This window comes from Polypterus senegalus, chromosome 7, assembly GCF_016835505.1.
Source record: "Polypterus senegalus isolate Bchr_013 chromosome 7, ASM1683550v1, whole genome shotgun sequence".
NCBI classification, from domain to species: domain Eukaryota; kingdom Metazoa; phylum Chordata; class Cladistia; order Polypteriformes; family Polypteridae; genus Polypterus; species Polypterus senegalus.
This window is the reverse complement of record NC_053160.1, coordinates 144,269,433-144,294,564: the sequence shown is the minus strand read 5'-3', so window position 1 is coordinate 144,294,564 and position 25,132 is coordinate 144,269,433. Positions and strand designations below refer to the sequence as shown.

General features: G+C 38.6%; 1 protein-coding gene across 1 annotated transcript in view; it reads right to left on the bottom strand.

Moving 5' to 3' along the window:
- Positions 1-25,132, bottom strand: part of fam81b (family with sequence similarity 81 member B) — a 45,821-nt gene that overhangs the window by 5,785 nt on the left and 14,904 nt on the right. Inside the window, exons 2-7 of the mRNA XM_039759361.1 lie at positions 24,637-24,722; positions 21,045-21,288; positions 20,612-20,730; positions 12,152-12,281; positions 5,357-5,463; positions 2,437-2,572 (exon numbers count right to left, since the gene is read on the bottom strand). Of these exons, the coding sequence (XP_039615295.1) occupies positions 2,437-2,572; positions 5,357-5,463; positions 12,152-12,281; positions 20,612-20,730; positions 21,045-21,288; positions 24,637-24,683 (783 nt within the window). The 5' untranslated portion in view covers positions 24,684-24,722. The remainder of the gene's footprint in view (positions 1-2,436; positions 2,573-5,356; positions 5,464-12,151; positions 12,282-20,611; positions 20,731-21,044; positions 21,289-24,636; positions 24,723-25,132) is intronic.

The window sequence follows — 25,132 nt, the reverse complement described above, 5'->3', positions numbered from 1 at the left end:
TCCAAGACCTTTGTAACAGTTAGGAATTAATTACAGATACTGTATTTGATTCAGTAGTGAAATTGACAGAAGAGCTGCACAGACAAAACCTCAGCATTTAACACATTAAGACTTGTGTGTAATCCTAGCTGTATTGACTGTGGCTACATCAGTGGACATGTTGCTGCACATGATACCGGCTTAACAGAGATGATAATTGAAAATCTTATCACAATTAAAACAAAGCAGTAAAATGATTTCTCATCCACATTTATTTAACACACCATAGTCTGCAAAAGAGTCTGTAGAAAATAAATTTATTTACTACTGGAAGTTAAGTGAACACAACTACTATTGAGATTATTCCATCCATTTGTAGTTAATTTTCTAGTACAGGGTTATATGGAATATTATTGTCATTTTCAACATTTACACAAGTGTCCATTGAAAATAAATAAGAGTTTGGCACAAATGGTGAAAAGCTAAAGTGTTCCATGTAGAAAATACTGTGCTGGATTGTATTGGTACAGGCTGACATTAGAAGGCCTACAGATGAGCAGCTGCACACAGGAACAGGCATAACTGAGGCCTTCACAGAGAACATAAGGGCGAGTCAAAAGAAAAGGGAAAATATTGAGAACCACAAACCCTTCATTTCTTTTACGAAACCACATCCACTTAAGTAAATTATGAAGTGGGACAGCCCCATCAGTGTGGCAGAAACGTCAGCTGTAAAAATGTGTAGACCACAATAAAATTAGCAGAATATGCTTGCAGAAGGATAAAGAAACTCAAATACATTTTATGTATTAATAGTAGACAATTCAGGATAACTGATAAAAGTCTGATTACTGTTTGATTTCCTATATTCAACTTGAAAATAGTTTCCTTTGCCTATGTTGTAAATCAGGCATAATTTAAAAAAAAAAAAAAAATACTTTTATCTCTTCTTTTTCTGAACCTACTTTTCCTCGGCACAGGATCATAAGGAGCTAGGTGTACATAAGAAGCACCAGGGGGAATGAAGCACACTACAGTTTTATATCCGATTTGAGTTTTTGTGTCAAGTGGTTGACATTGTAATGCAGTTTTTAGTTGCATTTTTGAGGAAATGGGCATGCGTAATGCGTTACTTCAAGGGTTGACTTGAAAGAAACTTGTTACCGTGATTTGAAATGTTTTCACAGAATCAAATATGGTACAGAAACAGTGATAAGGTGAACATAAAGTAGGTGTTTATTTTAAGTAAGACTTGTATTTCAATATTTCTTGTTTATCATTGCACTGGAGAGTTGAAACATGTTGCATGTTAGATAGACATACCAGAAAGAATTTCACTGTATGTGATAATACTACTATGACAAGTAATACTGTACAATACTTTCCTGAAATGAGCTGCTTTTCTTGAAGAGCTTCAAGCCAGACTACCACATAATGTTGTCGCTAAATTACAGACACAAGTACTTTAAAGAGTCTCAGCATGAGGAACACCGCTAGCCATAAGAAAAAGCCACAAGAGATGTGTGGCATCAGGCTGTACCAGCTGATTTAAAATTCTCATTATGATTCTGATGAGCTTGACTTCATTTCCCTTTCTTCTTTTGCTTATCACTGGTGTAAAACATAGTAATATTGCCAAGAGCATATTAAAATACTGGTGTAAATTTTTTGTGAGCTGGGCGCTATTGTAACTAGAACATTTTTAATGACAATATTCAGAGTCTTGCTTTTGTACAGCCCATCAGAAGAATGCAATGGCCACCGTTTCCATCTCACTTGGTATGTCTGCACTTCTGTCACATCAAATCTTCTTCTTAGTCTTCCTAAAGTATTGCACCTGTTTTACTTCTCTACCTACAATTAATTTGGTGAGTGTCTCTGAAAATAGCAACAAAGGAAATAATCTCTAACCCCCCACATTTGAATGAGCAGCTCATTTGCATTATTTCCCATACAAAGCAAACAAAGACCAAGAGTTTAAAGTAAACCCTTTCTCTTCACGTGGGATGTGTATGGCATTTGAGCTAATGATGTGTGCTTTGTAACAGCCTTCAATGTAAAAGATATTAATAAAAAGCGTTGTCATAGCAGCAAACATTTGCTTATGAGAAGAGCTCCAAACATTGTCTAGCTTGTGGAGATCATGCTGTAAAATAGATTTGTGTTCATGCTCATTTTTTGAAATCCAGTGATCTAATAGCTTATGTTCTGTTTTCAGTGCTGCCATGTCAGGCCTCAGTTATCACAGCACTGTACTGGATATGCAGATTTGTGAATGTTATGATAGTTGAGTCATTTTATGTAGTGACCAACCATGAAGTATCTTCCTTGAACAGTAATATCAGTAACTCCCAGTCTTGTAGTTTCATCAAGTGGAGCTTCCAGATTTCAAACTTTTTTTTTTTTTTCTGCTGCTTTGTTTTTCTGTGTTTTACCCTCTAACAGTAAGTGACTCACTATTTTCTCTTTAATCTGGCTGTGTAGCTGACTGCAGTTCTGTGTCTGGATTTGCTGAGTACGTGACAGCTGTCCCTCTGCCCACATTTTCTGGTTCTCGATCTGCTGACGCAAGTCCTCCAATACACTGCTGATCCTGCAAAATGAAGCATTTGGTGTAAACAAACATTCACAAAGAATAATAAACTCTCATTGGCTTAACTGAAAGAGTAACTATGCCCTCGATAAAGAAGAGAGGAAAGTTCTAAAGTTCAGGTAGTTGTTTGTGATGACATTTTGGGTTTTGTCTGTCCCATCTATTTTCTAACTTACTCTGCCATTTATGGTTATAGAGTGGTGCACTTGAACCTTTTAACAACTTTCGTTATTATATCATAATGATTACCATACTCTTAAACCTAGGTCACATTACATGACTTTTCTAGCAATTTCTAGTCATTGCCTTCAATTACATAGTCTTAGCAAGTTAAAGGCAGTTGATGGCGTGCTTCTGTGAAGCCAATCATCTGATGTGACATGGCCAGCGTCTCACTCCAAACAAATCAAACAAGTTTGATTTTGTCTTTAGTTGGAGGAGCTGGCTCTGTGTGCAGGAGAGCTAACAACCAATGAGTGCTCATCTGGAAGTACATTGCACTGAATGTAGCAACGGGGACTAGGGAACACGTGTTTTGAACCTCACAAATGGAAGAGAAGCTTGTCTGTCTGTTCTCTTGTGTTTTACATGCTAAAATAGAATAGAAAAAAGAAATAAAGGGCAGAGAGAGCTGAACTCGCCATAGCTATTAAGCCTTTGTACAGTGATGGCTCCATCAGATAGCATGTTATCGTGGTAATATAACCACACTGGAAGATTAGCACGCATATGGTAAATATGACATGGGCCACAATTTTCAGTCATGTTATGTGGCATTGTGCAGTGATGAGATACAAATCTGACATACCCTGTGGCAAACAGTTGTGTAATATGATGATGTTGGCATTAGTTATTTTATAATCCCTTTCATTAATATGCTATTAACAAAAATTTTATGCAATGCTTATTTACATGTTTGCACATAATTTATTCATTAGCTGTAGATGTTTTTGATCTGAAGGTAAAACTGTTCATCCATTGTAAGTATGTGTATGAGTGTACTAAAGAAAGTAAAGACCACTTTTGTGTTACTGGAGTTCCTATCCATTCTTGCTACAATGAGTACAAGGCCATCATCAGTCACACTTACACGGGCCATTTTAGTGTTACAATTACAACCTCAGCTCGGAAAAGTTGGGACAGTATGGAAAGTGCAAATGAAAACAGTGATTTAAAAATTCACTCTTGACTTGTGTTTCATCACAAACAGTATAAAGACACGGTTTTCAATATTTAGTCTGGTCAACTTCCATTTTTTTGGAAATATGCATCCATTCTTTGCCATTGAAGCCTGCAGCACATTCCACAAAAAAAAGTTTAGGGCCAATAATAACTTATAAGAAGAAATGAATGATGTGTGTAGAAACACAAGATGATCAACAGGAGATTGTAATCCTGCTTCATTATAAAACCTGCATTCTGTAAAGATCTAGTCTGTTAGGGGCAAAGATGGGAAGGGGAGCACCAACATTCTCATAACTGTGTGAGAAAAACATTCAAAAGTTTAAAAATAATGTTTCTCAAAAACAGATTGGAAGGAATTTGTGTATTTCACCCATAACAGTGCATAATATAATTAAAAGATTCAAGGAATCTAATGAAAATGTTGGTGTACCAAGTGCAAGGGTGCAAGCCTAAACTGCCTGTCCATGGTCTCCAATCCCTCAGACAGCACTGCATTAAGACCCTTCATTCATCAATTAGTGATATAACCACATAGGCTCAGGAGTACTTAGGCAAGTAACACAATACATACTGTACTTAAATCCAGAAATGCTGGTTTACTTCTGTACTGTGCAAAAAAGAAGCCATATGTTAAGTGTCTGAAAGCACCATTAACTTTTCTGGGCTCTAAGGCATCTGGGATGGGTCACACTGAAAATGTCTTCTGTGGACAAGTCAAACAGTATTTCAGGTCCTTTAATGGAAGAAATGCATCTTGTGTCCTCTGGACCACAGAAGACTGTTGCCAGCTACAAGTCCAGAAGCCAGTGTTGCTGATGGTATTGGGTTGTGTCAGTGCCGTGGTCAAGAGTAACTTGCACTGCTATGAAGGCACCATTAATTATGAAAATTACATGCAGATTTTGGAGCAACATGTAATGCATTTAAAATGATATCTCTTCCCCCTGCATATTTCATCAAGACAATGCGATACCCCATTGTGCGTGCATTACAAGGGCATAGCTGCACAGGAACAGGGTGCTTGACTGGCCTGCCTGTAGTCATGTCTGGTCAACAATTGAAAATGTGTGCCACATATCGAATCACAAATTGCACACCTTAAGATTTGTTTGCAGGAAAAATGGGACAAGATTACACCCAAGGCACTCCATAAATGAATGTCTTCAGTACTTAAATATTTATTAAGTGCTGTGAGAAGGAAAGGCAACTTTACAAAGTGGTTGATTCTTTACTGTCCAAGCTTTTTTTTAGAATATGTTACAAATATCCAAATCAAAATGTGTGTATTTTTGAGAAAAAAAATTAAAATTAATTGTATCAACAATGATTGTAAGAATTTTGTAAGGTCAAAGACCATTTCTCATCATTTCCTTATCACTGCTTTATATTTTTATTTTTCTGTTTTCTGAGTTGGGGTTGTAAATTAATCAAATGTACGGAAGGAAGAACCCACACAGATAAGGAGAGAATTTGAATCTGAGACAGGATCAGAAGGCACTCCATAGAGATATACCAATAATCATAAATGCAAAACCTCTGTAAATGTTTATTGGACAGCAGATATTCTTTATAAATCTTTAGCAAACAACAAATACTTACTTGACATCTAAAAGATTCAGTTCATGATGCTGCTCTCCGTGAGCCATTTTCAGGTTAGAGTTCTGCTCTGAGAGAGATGCCTCAAGCTTCACCAGCACCTGTGACATCTGCAGAAGAGTTCTGTTAGAAGGACTTCTATATTAATAATAAAAAGTGGTAAATATGCAGCCCACTGACATCATTTTATAGCAGTCTCCTTTCTCTATTAACTTCATGATGGTGCCGAAATTAATCCTGGCATCAATGGGTCAAAGGCAGGTGCCAGTTGGGTTAAGAGGGTGGTAACAAAACACATTTCCTTAAAGACACTAACAAACGCTATACTGTAATCCAATTTAGGTTTATGAGGGACTGGAGCCTGTCTTAGCAGCAGTGGATACAAGGCAGGAAACAGTCATGCACCAGTCTATCATACGCCCCCATACTCATAAGGCTAATTGAGAATCAAATATTATTGTAACCTGCAAATTTTTGGAGATTTGAGAGGAAAATTCTCACAGACATGGGGAGAATACTTGGTCATGAAATTTGAGGCCTGGACACTAAATCCATTAAGCAAAACTACTAACAAAACACTGTGCTGCTGTGTCAACCCAGGCAAACAAATTGACTTTTCATTTAATATAGGAGAAAGCCTTAAAAGTTACTTTCTGCCACACTTTTTAATGGTCGTCTGTACCTGACCAGAGAACCTGCATGGTTGGCATGTCTCCCATTCGCTGAGTTTCTGCCTCTCTGGACAGGCCAATATTGCACTATAAAACTCAACAAGGCTTCTGGTTGAAGAGTAGATCAAACGTAACAACTCCAACTTGTGGTTCTTGTTACCTCTATGGGTGTCACTGACTGGAAATTGCAGTTTCTTCACGACTTTTCATCAAATCTCATATTGTGCCGTTAATGCATGGTGAGTTTGGCTCATTTTGAATCAGTGTGACGTATATCAGAAAAAAAAGAGAACAAAAATGAATGATAGTAATCGAAGAATATGGAGAACAAGCAACCAATTGCCGCTTTCACTATAGCCTGTGCACGCCTGTTGTATGACAAACACACAACATCAAACCGAGATCTGTACTTACTCCAAAATTCAATGAACCATTGCTCCATCTGCACTGTCCAAAAACACTTGCTTTCCTTATTTCCTTACAGCTTCCATTGCTCTTCACTGTTTGTGGGTTATGTGCCTATCTTACTGTACATCCTGTCATGTACCCTTTAATCTGGTGGGTTTATAATAATAATCACCTCCAGGTCTTAATGAAGTCATTTCAATATTCTACTCACCATTCCCTGTAGATGTGCTCATGGTGTATTATGCCATCACTTGCCTACCACCTAATAGCGGAGAGTGTGTGTCAATGATGTGATGTGTGGTTGGAAACAATATTGTAGAAATCTAAAACATTGATTTTGATGTTTAGTACACTACTATTTCATTTTTGAAGCAAATCCAAACACAAGTTCTCACCCCTAGAACAACCTCCAGATGAAATCACCCACAGAGTTTCCCTTACTTCAAAATGGCAGAAGTTCTGGAGATTCTGTCTGTGGATCCCACTTATGCTTTGTGGTACCCTAGTTACCTTACTGACATAATGTAACCTAAAACAAAATTGGCAAAAAGAAAGTCAAATCCCAGTATCTGCACGTCCAACAATGAAAATGAACAATAATTATTTCACAAAAAAACAGAGAAAAAGCTTGTCTAATTTGCATACTGTGTCACCATTGGCTTTATGTCTCCATGCACAGCTCACATACATCCATATTAGGTAGCCATTTGAATGCCTTGGATTATCTTTAACAGAGTGAAGAATGGTAGCACAGTGCTTAGTGGGGTTACTTCCTGGATTTGATTTTCACATCCAGGCCTTGTTCTGCTGGATCAGAATCATTTTCCTTTCATCTTACCAATGTTTTGCAGATTTAGGCTTTTCCAAATTAGGGTTTTTGTATGTCATAGTGATTCTCTTTTCAAGGCTGTCCCTTATGCCCATTATAGCAGCACTACTTAAAATTGTCTACAACTTTCAGCGGCCCCAGCGACATTGCACCATTGGGTAGATTCGGAGAATATAGAGGTTGTTGGGAAGAAGGATGATTAAGCAGGCTGTTTTAAAGGTAGCTTAAGAAAACACCAAAAGGACCACGATCAACTGTCTGTAGTTGTTTCTACGCTTCACTCACACTACTGGATTACAACTAAAACCACCTAGCATTGCAGTTTCTTCTGGGTGTATGTATTGCCCTGTGCCTGCTTGTCTGAGTAATTTCATCTCGGTTGGATGTCTTCGTCAGAGGGGCACTCCCAATTACACTAAACCTTCATGCTATAGCTGGAACCTCATAGGAGAAAATTTTACATTTCACTCTGAGGGCTGTTCACAGGGTTTTACATTCCGCACATTGTCATCTGCACCGCACTGTGTTGGACTTTATTGTCAGCTAGTAGTGTCTGTTGTTTCATTCAGTTTCATGTATGTAATGTAAGTAACTATCTCCAGCGGGAGATTGCGGAGAGCTTTTGCATACATGTTTCTGTTTAATATTGTTTTTTCTCATCATTTGTTTGAATAATATATACTTTATTATTGATTGAGTCATTGAATCGCTTATTGATGTCTCTGTGTGTGAATGTAAGTGTGTGTGTGTGTGTGTGAGTGTGCTGAGTCAAGGCTTGGTGTGTTCCTGGGGTTCCTGTAATGAAATAAACAAATCACTATCTTTGTGCAGTGCAAATCTTAGCGTCCTCGTGACCACTGCACCAGGAACTGCCAGCATATGGTATGCACATCGTCCCTGGTGCACTTTTTGCCACCGATTCATTGTGGGCATGATATGCTAAGCCAGTGGTTCTCAAACTTCATCACCCCAAGGTCCCACCAGTGTACCAAGTGAATATGTGAGGGTCCACCTACATGATGATAGTTCCCCTCTTGTACTTTTGATGCAGCCTTGATAAAGGTGCTTGTTTTTGAACTTACATTTATATTATTTATATTATATTATTATACTGTGTATACAGATCATTTACCTACACCTGGGTTATATTTTGCTCTTTGTTTTCAGTATATTTTATGGTCTGTGTGCCTGCCTATGATCAATTATCTATCTATCTATCTATCTATCTATCTATCTATCTATCTATCTATCTATTATATAGTGCCTATCTATCTATCTATCTATCTATCTATCTATCTATCTATCTATCTATCTATTATATAGTGCCTTATCTATCTATCTATCTATCTATCTATCTATCTATCTATTATATAGTGCCTTATCTATCTATCTATCTATTTATCTATCTATTATATAGTGCCTTATCTATCTATCTATTATATAGTGCCTTATCTATCTATCTATCTATCTATTATATAGTGCCTTATCTATCTATCTATCTATCTATTTATCTATCTATCTATCTATCTATTATATAGTGCTCTATCTATCTATCTATCTATCTATCTATCTATCTATCTATCTATCTATCTATCTATCTATCTATTATATAGTGCCTTATCTATCTATCTATCTATCTATCTATCTATCTATCTATCTATCTATCTATCTATCTATCTATCTATCTATCACTACATAAATGTGATCATTAAAAACAAAATGGCTGTGACATATTTTAAACTTTTTTTCTCTTCTACTCTCTACTCCCTGATTTTTCATGTATTTTTAATGGATTTAGATAGTTATCTAAGAGAAATGTTTAAAGAAAAGAAATAGATAACATTTTCATTCATTCATTCATTCATATTATACAATTGTATTGTACTGATTTTATACCTCAAATAAACAATGACAAAGTAAACATTTATAATAGTGATAATAATAATCTCTCATTGCAGATGCACTTCTAACAGGGGTTTCTGAGCAATTCCTGGTCCTTTACAACAATTAACTCTTAAAAAAAAAAAAAACTTTGAAACATCCTGAAATCTGGAGCTGTGAGATATGTTTAATGCACTGATGCACAATTGGATTGGCTCCTGCAGGGCAGTCCTCAGATTGCCATCTAATTCTCTGTAAACGTTTCCAGGGAAAAATATATTGTGGCCTTAACTGATCTTTGAATTAGTGTGGCACATCCATCTTGTCACAGCCCCACTTTAGCTTTCCTATGAACTCAATGGTACCTTTACGACGGGCTTGTGATAATCAATATGGTTCAATTGTAGACAGCTTATTGGAAGCAGAAGATCATTCTGGCTTTTTAAGAACTGGCGGATTTATTTTTGTCATCATAGAAGATGGGGTGCAGGCCATGCTTAAAGAGTGGGATGGTGAGTTATGGTATGGTAAAGTGTGCTATTGGCTAAGATTTCTGGGTTAGGGTTCTGAATAACAAATGGATGCTGAGGCACTGAGGCATGAACAGCAAGTAAATGAAAACACAAGATATATGGAAGAATTAGGTCAATTCAATATGTAATTTGCTGCGTCATGTAGATCGCCTCAAGATTCAAGTCCCTTCCCTCTTCAGGCTGCTTAATTAAGCATCTTTGCCTCATACCCATATGTTCCAGTGCTGCATGTAAATATTGCCTTCTATCAAAAGAACCTGCCATGCAAAGTTTAGAAAATGAAGCTTAAAAAAGCCAGCTACACACAAAGGGAGGTTAACCCAGTTCTGGTGTTACTTAAAGCTTGTTCAGCCTCCATGCTGGCTTCCCTTATTTGCAATGTGAAGAAACTTGACATGAAATACTGTATTACGTGTAGAGTAGGAGGTAAGCAGTAACTATGTTGGATGTTGCAAGCTGAACTTGTGTAACGATGGTGCTGCCCCTCTAGATAACAACACTGCTAGCCAGGAAGGCAACATAAAGTTTTCTTAAGCTCAACTGGTTTATTTGTCGTGGTCAGCAATCTGTGGAGAGTGCAAGGGCCAGGGCTAACCTGATCTCAGTTACAAAACCTCAGCAGTGTGAGCTAAAACACTTTTAAGAAGGGCTCACATCTTTATCATTCAGTGTTTCCTAAAGAAATTTTGAAATATGCTGTAGGGGGGCAAGTGAGTGTGATTGACCTTGTGAGGGAAGAATGAACATTGAGCTTCTGGAATGTCCATAGCTATCAAGTATTGAGGACATAAATGTGAATATCGAAATTGGGGTAGACATCCCTTTCCAAATTTGCACCACTGAAATGACTTGGCCATTGACACAGTAACTTCACATATGTAGCGAAAATGATCAGTGACATGCTAATGAATGCATGTGGTGGAAACCCTGGGGTTTATTATTTGCTTTATAATTGTAAAGTATTATAACTAATTAATAGATTATTCAAGTTTCATGTTCATCTGTTGCAACACGCATGCGCATGGGTGACAGCTTAAGGGCTCATTTGACGGTAATCATCCTCCGGACCAGGGGTTGGCGCTGTTGTCTCTGCAGAACGGGATATTGTCAGCCACTCCACCTATGACATCACTTCAGTCAACCACCCTCCTGAACCCGCCCCTTCATGTCTGGCTGACTCAACCCCATCTTTGACAGTCCACAATACGACTCGCTCACATCCGAGAAGACGTGCTCATGTTTCTTTTTGTTATTTAAAAATTATCAGTTAATTCGGGGATCACTTCAGTGCATAAACTCTTAATGATCCTCTCTTGTCATTTGTTACACTGGAAATAGGCTAAAAAAATTGTGAGTAGTCTCCACTAAACTTTCTCCTATACTCAGATATGGGGATGGATATTTGAGGAGTAAACTGCAAGACAATGATTATATTTTATATGATGTACATTAAAGAACCATCAGCAACAAATCAAATCAAATTAATAATATATTGAACAATCATCATAACAAATAGAACGCTGCAGCTGCATGAATTAAAAAAGTACCACTTCCGGTTAGCGGAAATAGCTCAAAAGTTGATCAAAATCTACATTTTGTACCTAATACTAGTATGCAAAATGTGGTTGACCCAAGTGAAAGCGTACTCAAGTTGTCATGTTTATATACACAGACAGACACACAGACATAATTCCAAAAATGGTATTTCTAAAACGTCGAGATTCAATAAAATTTTGAACGATTACAATTCTTTCCCTGCGCCGCATATACGAGAGTAAAAAAAAGCAGAATTGCAGGAACACAGTAAACTCTAATCACTCAGCCTTCAATAAGAGTGTTTGCACTGCAGTTAACCATTTTTCACCCTTAGCCAGTGGATCAAATGCATCGTGTGGCCTAAGTTAACAGTTCAAGAGTCATGGACACACCAGTGAAGGCTTTAAAAGGAAGTCTGTGCTGCCAAACTGGTCACTGTCTGGGCTGAATTTTCACTTTTTAACCAGTTCATTTGGGATTTTCTCCAGTGATAGTGGTTTCCTCTCATATTCCAAAGATATGTAGTTTGGTAAATTATAAGCTGACCAAACTTTAAAGTAACATCTCATCAGGCTGGCTTTTGCTTTGCATCTAAAGGTGGCACCGCATTGTCCTGTAATTAATCAGGTTTAGGAAATTATTAATAGAGGAATGAGAATGCGACATCTGATCCAGAGCTGTTATTTCCAACATAAAGAAATGTTTGAAGAGTTTACAAAGTCAAACACGTAATGAATAGTTTTAGAAGGATAATGCAGTCTGTTATATTCAATGGGGTGTATTGAAAATGGCAGTCATTACAACTGACAACAGAGCGCAGTCATTACAACTGACAACAGAGCATGTTTTAGAATTAAAATGTATATTTGAAAAAACTGAAGTGTTGATGAATGTGACACTTAACTGAGTATGAGGGAGCAGTCAGTGGTCTGAACCTTACCTTCAGTTCCAGCTCCCTGATGTGTTTTTCCAGGGCTAACTGTACATCCTTAATTTCTTTCCCCAAATTCTGAACTTCCCGAGTGGCTGAGCTGATATCTCCAGAGAGTTTTGAAATACTGGCATCACACCTGGAACAGAAACATATTTCTTAATACTTAGTGGACATCCTGGGTGCAGTTATCCACTTTGAGCAGACATTTTGACTATGAGGAGTGCACCATCAGAGAGAGAGAAAGTAGGGAGCAGTGCAACTGAGACGCCATGCTCTCCTGACCCCAAGGAAAGGTAAGAGTCTGACGTGGGGAGTTTTGCCTCAGTAGAACTTCAATCAGCAGTCTCTCTGAGTAGGAAATGAAGCTAAGGGTTGAAGACATGAAGTTAAAGTTTGTCAGAATGGATAGCTTAAATGATTTAACACAATTTCAAACAATACTAGTTTTATGTTGACGTTTTTTTAATTTTTATTGTGTTTTTTGGCTTTTGCAATGTTCTGATATATTCACCCTTTCTGACATCGTGCACCACTGAGCTCCAAATCACAGACACAATGGCACCCAGCACAACTCCGATCTCAAACAAAGCACTTTATTTGTCACAAGCACCCTTCCAATTGAACACCAGCCAGATCAACACCAAAAATTCCTACAACTAATAATTCCTTCATCCAAGTGAGTTTTGCCCGCTGCCTCTCGACTTTGACTCCCTGAGGTTATGCGGAGGACCTCTTTTAAGCCGGACCTGAGAATGCTTTTGGTGTCACAGCAGTGGTCATCTTGAGCACTTGCAGGTCATACGGAAACCAGGGCAGTCCTCCCCTGGCAGCACCTTCTTGCGACGCCCGAAGACCCTTATAGGGCCACTCTTTTGCATTATTACTCCCAGGAGTCCTAACTGGGACCAGTTTGGATGGACACTGCCACCTATCATGTGAGGGAATGAACTGTCACTAGCATCCATGTTTGTACAGTTCATCCATTATCCTTCGTTCCATTCTGGGATGAAGATTGTAAGGCATTTTGGTCAGGTAACATCTCCACTCCTGCCATCCTTCCATTATGGCACCCTGGCCAGGCAAGAAATAACTCTCCGTCCTTTACAATACTTACAACATAAATTATTCCTTTAAGCGCTAAAAGCTTAATTGGATTTCACAAATGTCTAGACGTCAGTAATCTTTCATTTCCCAGACTCTTTTATCACTACACCAACAGAGTGAATCACACAAATGGTGAAGGTGAAGGACAGGATATGCACAAATATTCCTTTGAACTATTAGGCTCCAAATTCAATCTTCCAGTGACACAGTATTTCTTGTAAATGCATCATAGAAAGCTCTTCAAAAGCAGTGTACCCAGTTTCTCTCATCTTTCATCTATGTCCGTCCCTGAGGTGATACTGGCTAGTCTGGATGAGGAGGCAGATAGAACATATTTTTAGGAATATATCCACTTAGAGAATGATAGAGAAGGCATCTTTCAATTAAAACAAGTGGAGTTCAGCCCTTCATAAAACACATTCTAGTTCAATATGTCACAAGCATGCCATAATTCATCTAAAATTGTTTAGCATTCACATAAATCTCATCTAAGATTGACTGTGAGCCTGTGAGTGATGACAACAAGCACCTGCATCAGCATAGGTCTCGTGTTTTGAAAATGATCTACAGACAAATCATTATGGACAAAAAATGTACCGTAATATATTTCATGCACAGCATTACACCTAAAATCATTCCTAATACTTTAAAAGCAAATGGCTTATAGGGTCATTGCTGTCACATGCACAGAGTCCAGTGAAATTCTTACTTGCATATGCTAATCAACACGTCACAACCTTATGACCTGACACATTAAATAAGTACTACATATATGGAGTAATGCCAGCCTGGATAACATTGTGCTGTGAAACATGTGCTGATATTCCATGCTATATTGCTTGCATGTGGGCCTACTTTGCTCAGCTGAGAAAATCATAATCCACCTTCCATAACTCAGTGAGAAAGTAATTGTTCTGTTATGACAGATTGGAAAAAAAGATCAAATTCTCTCTGAGGGGATCTGTTCACAAATTTTTTTTAACCCTTCAAAAATTCATGAATGTAATTCTAAAGTAAGCAGGCCGGATTGCTGACCATCTTTATTTTATTAGTTGTTTTGTGTGACGAACCTCTTTGTGTGGGGGCTCTCTTGTTAAATGGCACTCTGAGTTTAGTGTTGATTCTTATGGTTTTTCTCTGAAATGTATTATTCTATTTGCTTTTTTATCGAATTGTATTTTCTTCTTTGAGACTGTTTTCAAACTACTTTAAGCTGATGATCTGTATTTGTTCTTTAGAGTAAGCACTCCTCAAGGATTCCTTCAGCAAGATTTGAGAAGTGTACAGTGATCCCTCGTTATATCGCGCTTCGACTTTCGCGGCTTCACTCCATCGCGGATTTTAAATGTAAGCATATCTAAATATATATCACATATTTTTCGCTGGTTCGCGGATTTCTGTGGACAATGGGTCTTTTAATTTATGGTACATGCTTCTTCAGTTTGTTTGCCCAGTTGATTTCATATAAGGGACGCTATTGGCGGATGGCTTAGAAGCTACCCAATCAGAGCATGTATTACGTATTAAATAAAACTCCTCAATGATATACGATATGTTTCCCGCGCGGTGCTTGATTGTCTGCTTTTCTCCGTCTCTCTCACTCTCTCTGACGTTCTCTGTAGTGATGGGAAGTTCGGATCATTTTACCGACTCAGACCTTTGAGTCTCGTTCAGCAAAATGAGCGAATCTTTTTTCGAGTCATTTCGTTCATTTCAGCAAAATATAATTAAAATGTTACCTGTTACATCCCTAACACATCTACTGCTTACACAAATGTTGATCACACTACAAACAAGACAAAACTATAATGCTATAAGAAACAGAAAATATGAATTCATTGTTTAACTGGGTATTTAGTCTCAGTATTTGACTGAGGTACTGAGTCGGTAAGTGGTCACGTGACAAAAGAATGAACAACTCGAAAGACTTGAGGAATGAACTAATCAATTCTGTTTCCGGCTCAGACTGCATAGGTTAAGCTTATGGGGCTGTCACGTGATGAACGAACGACTCAAACCCGAAGACTAAGAGATGAACTAATTAATTCTGTTTCCGGCTCAGACTGCATACTAGGTTAAGCTTATGGGGCTGTCACGTGATGAACGAACGACTTGAAAAACCCGAAGACTCGAAACAGGTGAATCAATAATTCCAATACAAAAACTATAGGGAGTTGTGCAAATACGCATGTGCGACTGAACGAATCACTCCCACGAGACGACTCATTCTTCCCGAGTCACATTAAAGATTCGTTCAAAATAAACAAATCGTTCAAGAATGACCCATCACTAGTTCTCTGCGCCTGACGGAGGGGGTGTGAGCAGAGGGGCTGTTTGCACAGAGGCGGTTTGCCTAGAGGATACGGACGCTCCTCTAAAAAATGCCGCTTTATCGCTGTGCTTCGGCATACTTAAAAGCCCAAAAGCACGTATTGATTTTTTGATTGTTTGCTTTTCTCTTGCTCTCTCTCTCTCTCTCTCTCTCTCTCTCTCTCTCTCTCTCTCTCTCTCTCTCTCTCTCTCTCTGACATTCTCTGCTCCTGACACGCATTCTTTGAAGAGGAAGATATGTTTGCATTCTTTTAATTGTGAGAAAAAACTTTTGACTAAAGGGTGTTATTTCATGTCTAGAGGGCACTAATAATGTTAACAGTGTGGGAGAGTTTATAAGGGCTTAAAATATATAAAAATAACCATACAAACATATGGTTTCTACTTCGCGGATTTTCACCTATCGCGGGGGGGTTCTGGAACGCAACCCCTGCGATCAAGGAGGGATTACTGTACTAATATAAGCATCAAGAAGCCACCAACACTGGTGACCTAAAAGCATAACATCACCATCATGACAGGAGACAGTGATGAGTCCTGAGACAGAAATTTTGATATCTACCAACTATGTGTGTGTGTGTGTGTCCCTTAAAAACTAATACAGTATTGTATTGCCTAAACTTTGAAATATGTACACTCAGTTAATTACAGAAATTGCTATACAGTCAGTGTATGAGTTCTAACACCAGGCTGATGACTTGTAGCAGACCTTTTTTACTGAATGCGAAATTATACCAGGGCTATTCAAAATGAAAGAGCAGATTTCCAAAAGTTATTTCAAACAAACAGTATAAGACAGAAACACATTCCATACATCACTTGATAAAGGAAAATTTAAAAGCCCACCTAAAAGTACCAGTGAATGCCACCAACTTCATTTTCATGCAAGATGGTACCCTGCCTCATTTCCACTTGGAGCTCCAGTGTTACCTGAACGACACCATTCCAGGATGATGGATTGGAAGAGGTGGACAACAAGATCTTGCTCATTGTCTATGGCCTCCCAGGTCTCCAAACCTTAGCCCCTGTGATTTTTATCTAATGGGGGTACATTAAAGAAAGAATGTTTGTTCCACATATGCCCACTAATCTTCAAGATTTGGGACATCGGATTGAGGAAGCTGTGAATTCAGTAACTAGGGACCAGTTGTCTCGTGTGGCAAGAAATGGCCTATCGTTTTGATGTATGTTGCACTACACATGGTGCTTATGTTGAGTGCGTGCAACCTCAAGGACCATAGGACCAAACTTTGAACTTTCCTCTATCCAGTGATGTGCAGAATGTGTTTCTGTCTTATACAGTTTGTTTGAAATGCATTTTTGAAATCTACTCTTTCATTTTGAATAGCCCTGTACTGTTGTGAATATGGCAATACACCTGGATATCCCTCAGTCTCATGGACGTAGACCACTTATTTGTCAGAAAATGATGAAAACTACCCAGACTTTTCAAGAGCAAATGGACAATTCATGGCACAAAACAAAGACAAATGGTTGACAACAACATCGAAGTTTCTGGTCAGAGCATACAGACCTATCAATAATCTTTGTTTTTTATAATGAAAAAAAATTCAGAGTCTGCCAATGACAACCAACCCAACACAGAGGCAAATGTTGTGATCCAGACTGACTGCTCTGATTATGGGACCCAACAAGCTTTTCCAGGATTGATGAAGTTTTCAGAGGAGAATATGTCACTTCAATTAAAATGAGGCGCGCCTCTGAAGGTAATCTCCAGGATTGAGCTGCTCCTCAGGCCAAAGCCATTCTGCCGTTGAATGAAATTGTTATTTTCTGTTGGAAAGAGGAATTCATTTACCTCCTCCTTTTCATCATTCTGTAATTATTTTGTGAACTTTTCACTGTATAAGGCATTGGGATGGTAAGTAATAGGTTGATTCTTCGATCTGATTCATGTTTGTTTGTTGGTGTATGCATTGTGATGCCAGTTTACATTATTTGTCTACTTTGTATAATACATTTTGATTCTTTGGTTGGTAGAGTCTTCTGTACTGTCTGTTGTGTATACAGTTAGTAATGTGGCCTCTGAGCTGCATAATCCTTTTCCGTTGCTCATGTCTTCTAAATTTATGGTCACATTTAATCATGCTGGTCTTGATTATATACACAGATGTCAGGGCCTGTGTGTATGGTGGTATATTCTAAGCGTTCACAGAGTACACAGTGCACAATAATAAAGCAGAATGACAATTGGAATATTCCTGTAACCCACGTAGCTACTGCCCCTCTTCAGTGTGAGCTGGTGATGCCATGACGCAACACAATGTGTCGAGTTCACTTCTTAAACATCTCAGACTGCCCTCATCTATCAATAGATTGTCATGCTATTAGTAAATAAGCCACTATTGACTTGCTAGCAGGACTTAAACCTTTGAATTTTGCACTGACCTGATCAGCCAAGCAGTGGAATAAAAGTGAAGATGCCAGCTGAGCAAGAGGGGCATTCTTGTAGCACTGGAGTTGACAAGTTCAGCCCTTCCTTCCTTATACATGCCGTACGTACACCATTAGACATCTTCAATCCAATGCTGTCACATTGCATTTGAACTCATGTCACCTTAAGAAGGAATGCATGATTGCAGAAGTTAAACTGTTTGTCACGCCTGAGCTATGAATGCTGCCAAGCACTCATAAACCACCTCGTTTTTTATGTCCCTTTTTATCTTTACTGTCAGAGTCTTTTTCCACTTATTTCCTCCATGCTTTTCTTTGGTTTTCATCTTTATATCTTCTGTAAATGCATTTTCATTTACCGCACTTCTGTTTTATCCGACGGTGTCTGTTGAGGACACAATTCTCATCGTTTGTGTTTGAGTAGTTTATTTTCTCACAGTTCTTACGTTTGTTTTAGCTCAATTAAGACGTGTTTATCTTTGTAACACTGAGATAAGATTATTTTCTTCAAACCATGTTAATCAACTTGTACAGTCTTCATTTAAAATCCAACACCCATTTTTTTTTTGTATTATTTTCCTTTTAGACCGTACTGTCCAAGATAGCAGGCAGCTGTAGCAGTCAGAATCTGCCGTGGTTCCATGGCTCACAATCACTCCATCTGGGCCAGTGTAGTGTCAACCTAACCCAGTGCTTTTCAAATAGTGGGGCGCGCCTCCCAGTGGCTCCGTCAAGGGGGGCTCATTTGACCTCGGGGAACATGCTTTTTTATTTTTCTTTTAAATTTTTTTTGAATTTAGAATGCACTTTAAATCTTTTCTGTTACATTTAATAAAGCTATTCTTTGTTGTAAATTGGTCCATATTTCTTTCTTTTTTTATTCTCTTATACGTTAATAAGGATACAGTGTTATGCAGAGGTGTACTTATAACAATTTTATAGACAAATGATACTATTTACTATTTTTGCCCAGAGTGGACTGGGCGGTCTCTTGGTCTGGAATCCCTACAGATTTTATTTTTTCTCCAGCCGTCTGGAGTTTTTTTGTTTTTTCTGTCCCCCCTGGCCATTGGACCTTACTCTTATTCGATGTTAATTAATGTTGATTTATTTTGTTTTATAATTGTGTCTTTCATTTTTCTATTCTTTAATATGTAAAGCACTTTGAGCTACTGTTTGTATGAAAATGTGCTATATAAATAAATGTTGTTGTTGTTGTTGTTGATGATGATGATTTATAGTTGCGCGAGATGTTTTCTTCTTCCTAGGGGGGGCATGACAGAAAATAATTGAGAAGCACTGACCTAACCTAACATGGATGTCTGTGCAATGTGCAAAGAAACCAAAGTACTTAAATAACTCTTACATGGAGAGAGAATGTGGCCAGTGCCTGGATTTATACATATTGCTCTGGAGCTCTTGGGCAGGAGAACTAACCACTGTGTCACTCCTCAAGAGCCAATGTCATCATATAAATGACTAAATTTAACTTCATTTGCTCTTCACATGTATCAACTTAAATGAAATAGGTGGGTAAAATTCTGGGAAAATGGTACAGCATCCTCTAGGTATTAAATCTGCCCAAGTTATCTGTGCTCATTGATCAGTACTCCGAGGCCTTTAGATTTACTAGTCTCTCTCACACACACACACACAGCTTGAGTGGCTCTCTTTCTCTCACTGACCTGTTTGATGTTTTGGAGGTCAATTGTGAGAGAAATGTGACAATAATAAAATATTGAAGTACGAGCAAGTCTAACTGTCCAGTGTGTGCAGTTTGCCAAAGCCGCTATTGTAAAGATGCAGCCTTGCCAGGTCTTGCATATTATGTCATATTTAATTTTTTTTTATTAAGATCTACTCCTAGATGCTGAATATCTTTAGTCACGTTGCCATTATGAGGTGACAGCTCAGTAATGACACCATTGTTTAGTAGCCATACCACTAACCACTTCCTCTTATGATGATTACATTTCTCAGACTTCTCCCTAACATTAAACTAAATGGGTTCATACCGTGATTTTCTACTTGTTTTGTCCAATTCCCTGTCTTGACGTTCTCTAATTGAAATGTGAATTTTCAAAACTCGCTCAGATCATGGAAGTGAACCAAGTGAAGGACTTTAAGCACTTTGGGGGTCTTGTTCACAGCTGTGGGTAGTGATGATCATGACATTGAGCAGCAGCAGTATTGAGGATTGTGGTGAAGAGGCAGGAACAACAGTGTTCGTGGTAACCTTTTGATTTACCAGTCTATCTACATCCCCATCTTTAACTGGTGACTACTAGTGTTCAAACTCTGGACCACCCTCTGATTTAAGTGGTGGTGTGGAATCTTTTTAGCAGTAGCTACTTAATCAATAAGTCAAAATTCATTTTACACAGCATTAACATCACCAGGTTCTTCGTACATTAAATAAGATTATACTGCCTTATCAGACACATAAAGTAAATGGTGCTATAAAATAATAAAACAACTAAAAGTAAAAATGAGAAATGCAGCCTAAACAGACACCAAGAGGAAGAACCTATGCCCAAAAATATTTAATAGCAAATACAATCACAGTATACATAAAGAAGAAAACACTGAGTCCACTATCAGAAGGTCACACTGTACCTGGCAACTCTACCCCGCAAATCTCCAATGCCAGCCAGGTGCTTTTGATCCAGGCTCTGGACAAAGAAGCTCGTCCCAGATGAAACATTATCTCTCTGGATAATCTGCTTTTCCAGAGTCTAAAAAGGTAAATTAAATCTATTACTTATTATAAACATTTAGAAATGCTTTCAGATCCTGATCTTGATTCATCCTGACTCATATAATATAAGCGGAAAGATCATGAAGTGGTAGCTTAGAACGAATTGGAGTAGAAATACACAACCCTAAACTTTTAAAATGTTCAACAAATTCACGTTTCCTAAAAGATTAGTATAAAGTCAGCTCAGACATTCTCTAGTAACTTAATTCATTATTGGCATTTGTCCTTGCAATTTCTATTCTGTATACATTATGAACAATTAACCCAAAGGGTGTTTGTCTCTGTCTTTACCTCTATGTCCTTACTGAGCTGCTTGACAATGTTGGTGATGGTCTGGATATGGTTCTCCAGAAGTTTGCGCGAGGTGTTCTCCACTTGAAATGTTCCCTGCTGTGTCCGTAGGTTTAAAATGATGTCCTCCTTGATCCTGAAGGCCTGCTCCAGTAACGTTCCAATGGTTTTCTCTTGGTGGGACAGTCGGTCCTCCACGACATTCACTCTGCTCCCGGAAATCATGGGGAGGAAGTGTTGCCCCCTGGGCAGTAAAATAAAAACATTACATTTAGCAGCTTAGTTTTGAACAAGTAATCAATGATATGACAAGCGACAGATATGAACAAGAGTTACACTTTTGGTGAGCTTCAGGGCTTTGTTTATTCCCACAAAGTTCCTAAACTGATGCTCCCATTTTTATGTCTTTAAATATCTGCAGTCCATTCATTTTTTCCAAAAAATGGGGCAGGTATATAGTTTTGGTTGTAGATAATATGAAATTGAACCTGAAATGTAATTTCAAAGGTTTAATCTTGCCATCTTTAAAATTCTGAACCAGAAACTAAACATGCTTTGTGGAGATTGGGAATTGTTTGAGTCTTTAAGTTTAAGCTAAGAAACATGAAAATGAACTTTCCGGCCTTTTTCCCCCAAGTGCCTGTGTCCCATATCTTCTTAAAATGTTGAGAAGAAAATAAGCACCATTGAAAGGGTTCACTATGCTTATCCTAATAATAATAACAGTAATAATTCTTTACATTTATATAGTGCATTAATCAGTACTCAAGGTGAGTGGCGAGGCACTTCAAGCACCTCTAATGTGTAACGTCCACCTGGAGTATGCAAAGGCAGCCATTTCTGTGCCAGTATGCTCACCAAACATTAGCTGAAAGAGATATCCAATTAGAGACTGGGGATGATTGCAGGACAAGAATGACTAGGCCATGGGTGGCAATTCAGCCTGGACATCACCCTACTCTTTACAAAGGATGCCCAAGGATCTTCTATGATCACAGAGAACCAGGACCCCAGTTTTATGTCTCATCCGAAAGTCAGCACTATATTTACTGCTTTGAGGCATTAGGATCAACATTCAGACCACAGGGCAAGCACCCCTCTGCTGCCCTCACCATCACCTCTTCCAGCAGCAACCCAAGCTTTCCCAAGATGGTCTCCCATCCAAGTATTGGCTGGGCCCAAACAATCTTAGCTTCAGATGGATGACCTCTTCTGAAGAACATGTGGTATGGCTGCTTATTACCTAAAAAATGTTCTTCTGAGGGTTTAACCATTGATTCTTGTTGTCCCTTCTACTAAGCAAGCATCCCAGCTGATTTTTGCATGTTTTGAGAGTGTCTTCTAGTATCTGCTTTTTGTTCTTCTATTACTAACTTTCTCTCTGCATAAGAACATAAGAAATGGGACAAATGTGAGGAGACCATTCAGTCTATGAGGCTTATTTATTTAGCCACTAGCTCAGCTGTCCCAGTAGCAAATCCAGATACTTTATAAAGGTTGCCAAGGTTTCTGCTTCAGCTACATACCTCAATAGTTTGTTCCAGTGTCCCACAACTCTTTGTGTAAAGTGCTTCTTGTCTCCAATCCTAAACGCACCATGTTCATACCTTATTGTTTTCAGCACCATTTGTGTGGAGATGGTATCTATCCCAACAGCATGATGTGTAGTATAGAAGCCAACCCTGGATGACTCCTAGTTTGATCCAGAGTCCCACAACTGTTTGTGTAAAGAAGTGTTTCCTGGTGTCACATGGGAGGCAGCTAAAGGGCCTGAATGAGAGTAATTCCATGCCAGACCAAGGGATGACGGAGTACACTAACTATTTCTCTCATCTCTCTGCAGACCAGTTATGGGAAATTCCATCTGGCCACTGATGACATCACTTCCGGCCTCAATGTTGCCACTTCCCAGTTCCACCCTATTGATGATGTCACTTCTGGACCTGGGCCCAGGCCCAATGATGACATCACTTCTTCCGTTCTCCTTTAAAGGTGCCATTCATTGTGTCAGCAAACCAGTTCTGTTGTGGACTCTAACCTGCACTACCATTATTCATCCAATTTTGCAGCTAGGAAAACAATACACGGATGGCTGCCCGAAACCTTTTTGTGTCTTTTTGTCAAGTTTATGACATTGGCTTCAGTCTTAAATATACTTCTGCTTAATTTCCGCTGGTGTCCTCAAGTATGTGATTCACCCCTAAAGTGAAAGAATTCTGCTAGATCTACCTTATCTACACCTGTGAGGATTTTGAAGACCTGGATTAGGCCCTGAGCTCGAGACTAAACAGGTTTAGCTCTCCGAGTCTGTTAGAGTAGGACACATCGTTAAGTCCTGAGATGGAGCTGGTTGCTCTCTTCTGCACAGTTTTAAGTGCTGTTATGTCTTTTTTGTAGCGTGGTGACCAGAAGTGCACACAGTACACACATGAGCATATTGTCACTTGATTTATATTTAACAGCTTTTATGATGTAACATTTTATTTGCCTTTGTGATAGCTTCTGTGTATTGCTTAGATGATGATCTACTCTACTATTTTTCACACTACCATTCTTTTCCCTCCCCATATTTTTCTCTTAGTGGACCTCTCTTCTCACTTTCTTGATCTGTCGTCCAGTAGGGATTGTTTTGTCCTGGTGCAACAGCTGTAAGAAGTGTTTCTAGTCTCTCATTGAAAACCTGATGTCTCTCTTCTTTAATATGTTGAGAAGCTTAATTGTTCAACATTATTCTTCTGGCACTTTCATGCTCTGGTGAAATGTCTGTGTGAGCTGGGTGGCCAGTGATGGCTGTCGTGCTCTCTGTCTCTCTCTATTTCCAATTTTTGTATTTATGGGTTGCATTTCCTTTTTTAATTTTGCTCAAACATTGCTTGTTTTTTTTTATTCACATTTATTCACACATTTTGTGTGTGGGGTGGGTTAGGACATTGGGGGAGATGGAGGGTTATTATTACTGATAATTACCATTGTTTCTTATTATTTATTTTTCATTTTATGGAAAATCTGTTGACTGCTGTGTTTTATACGTTGTTGTTATTAAGTCTTATAAACATGTGATAACAAAAGAAAAGCTATAAATTGGCATTTCCCTGTCTGGCCATACTGCACCAAGGAACTCATCCAGCCGTGCCAAGCCATAACAATCCAACTGCCTTTAGGGATGCTAGAGGGCTTGGAGAAAAACACACACACACAGTGAGCCATATTGAATTTAAAGCGAGGTACCTGGAACTGTGATCCAGCAGTGCTAAACCCTGGGCCGCCCTGTTAATTAACAAGTGAGGTTGAATTTATTTACCTTAACTCTATCATTTTTGTGGTGTCGTCTTTCTCCTGTAGAGTTTGTCCTTCTTCAATATTTTTACATCCTAGCTGAAACATTTCACATTGGAAAGAAAGCTATGGCCGCAGCACTTAAAAGGTTGGTTTTGAAATATTTTTCATATTTGGTTAAAAGACATTTTACAGTTTCCATACTTAATACACATACAGGATTTTGCCTTCTGTAGCATACTAAACTTTATTTTCTTGCCAGAGTTGTTTCCTATACCATGACACAGCCTGGTCAGACAGGTTCTCTCAGACTTACTTGTCTGGGCTTTGGTGGTACACCTGTAGCGACGTCTCCCTTGACATTCTTCTCCCAGTATGGTCAGGCTTCAGCCACTTCAATCACTACAAAAGAGAAAATTAGGGTTAGTCATATTCAAGGATGGTAGTTAGAGGAGGAGGAGGAGGAGGTTGGGCACATGTGCTGATTACAGCACGTTGCAGCACCCACCATACAGCAAACCACCCGGATTGAGATCCGAGTGCAGCCATGCAACGGGTGACACCTCACCAAACCTATTAATAAAGTATCTATCTATCTATCTATCTATCTATCTATCTATCTATCTATCTATCTATCTATCTATCTATCTATCTATCTATCTATCTATCTATCTATCTATCTATCTATCTATCTATCTATCTAAACACTGTGAGTTTTTTTTTATTTTACAGTGGCTGGAGCACCAATCCTGCCACCAACTCCTAAGTTGTCCCTGCAAGTCGGATGACCTGCTTGCAGAACTGCATGATGA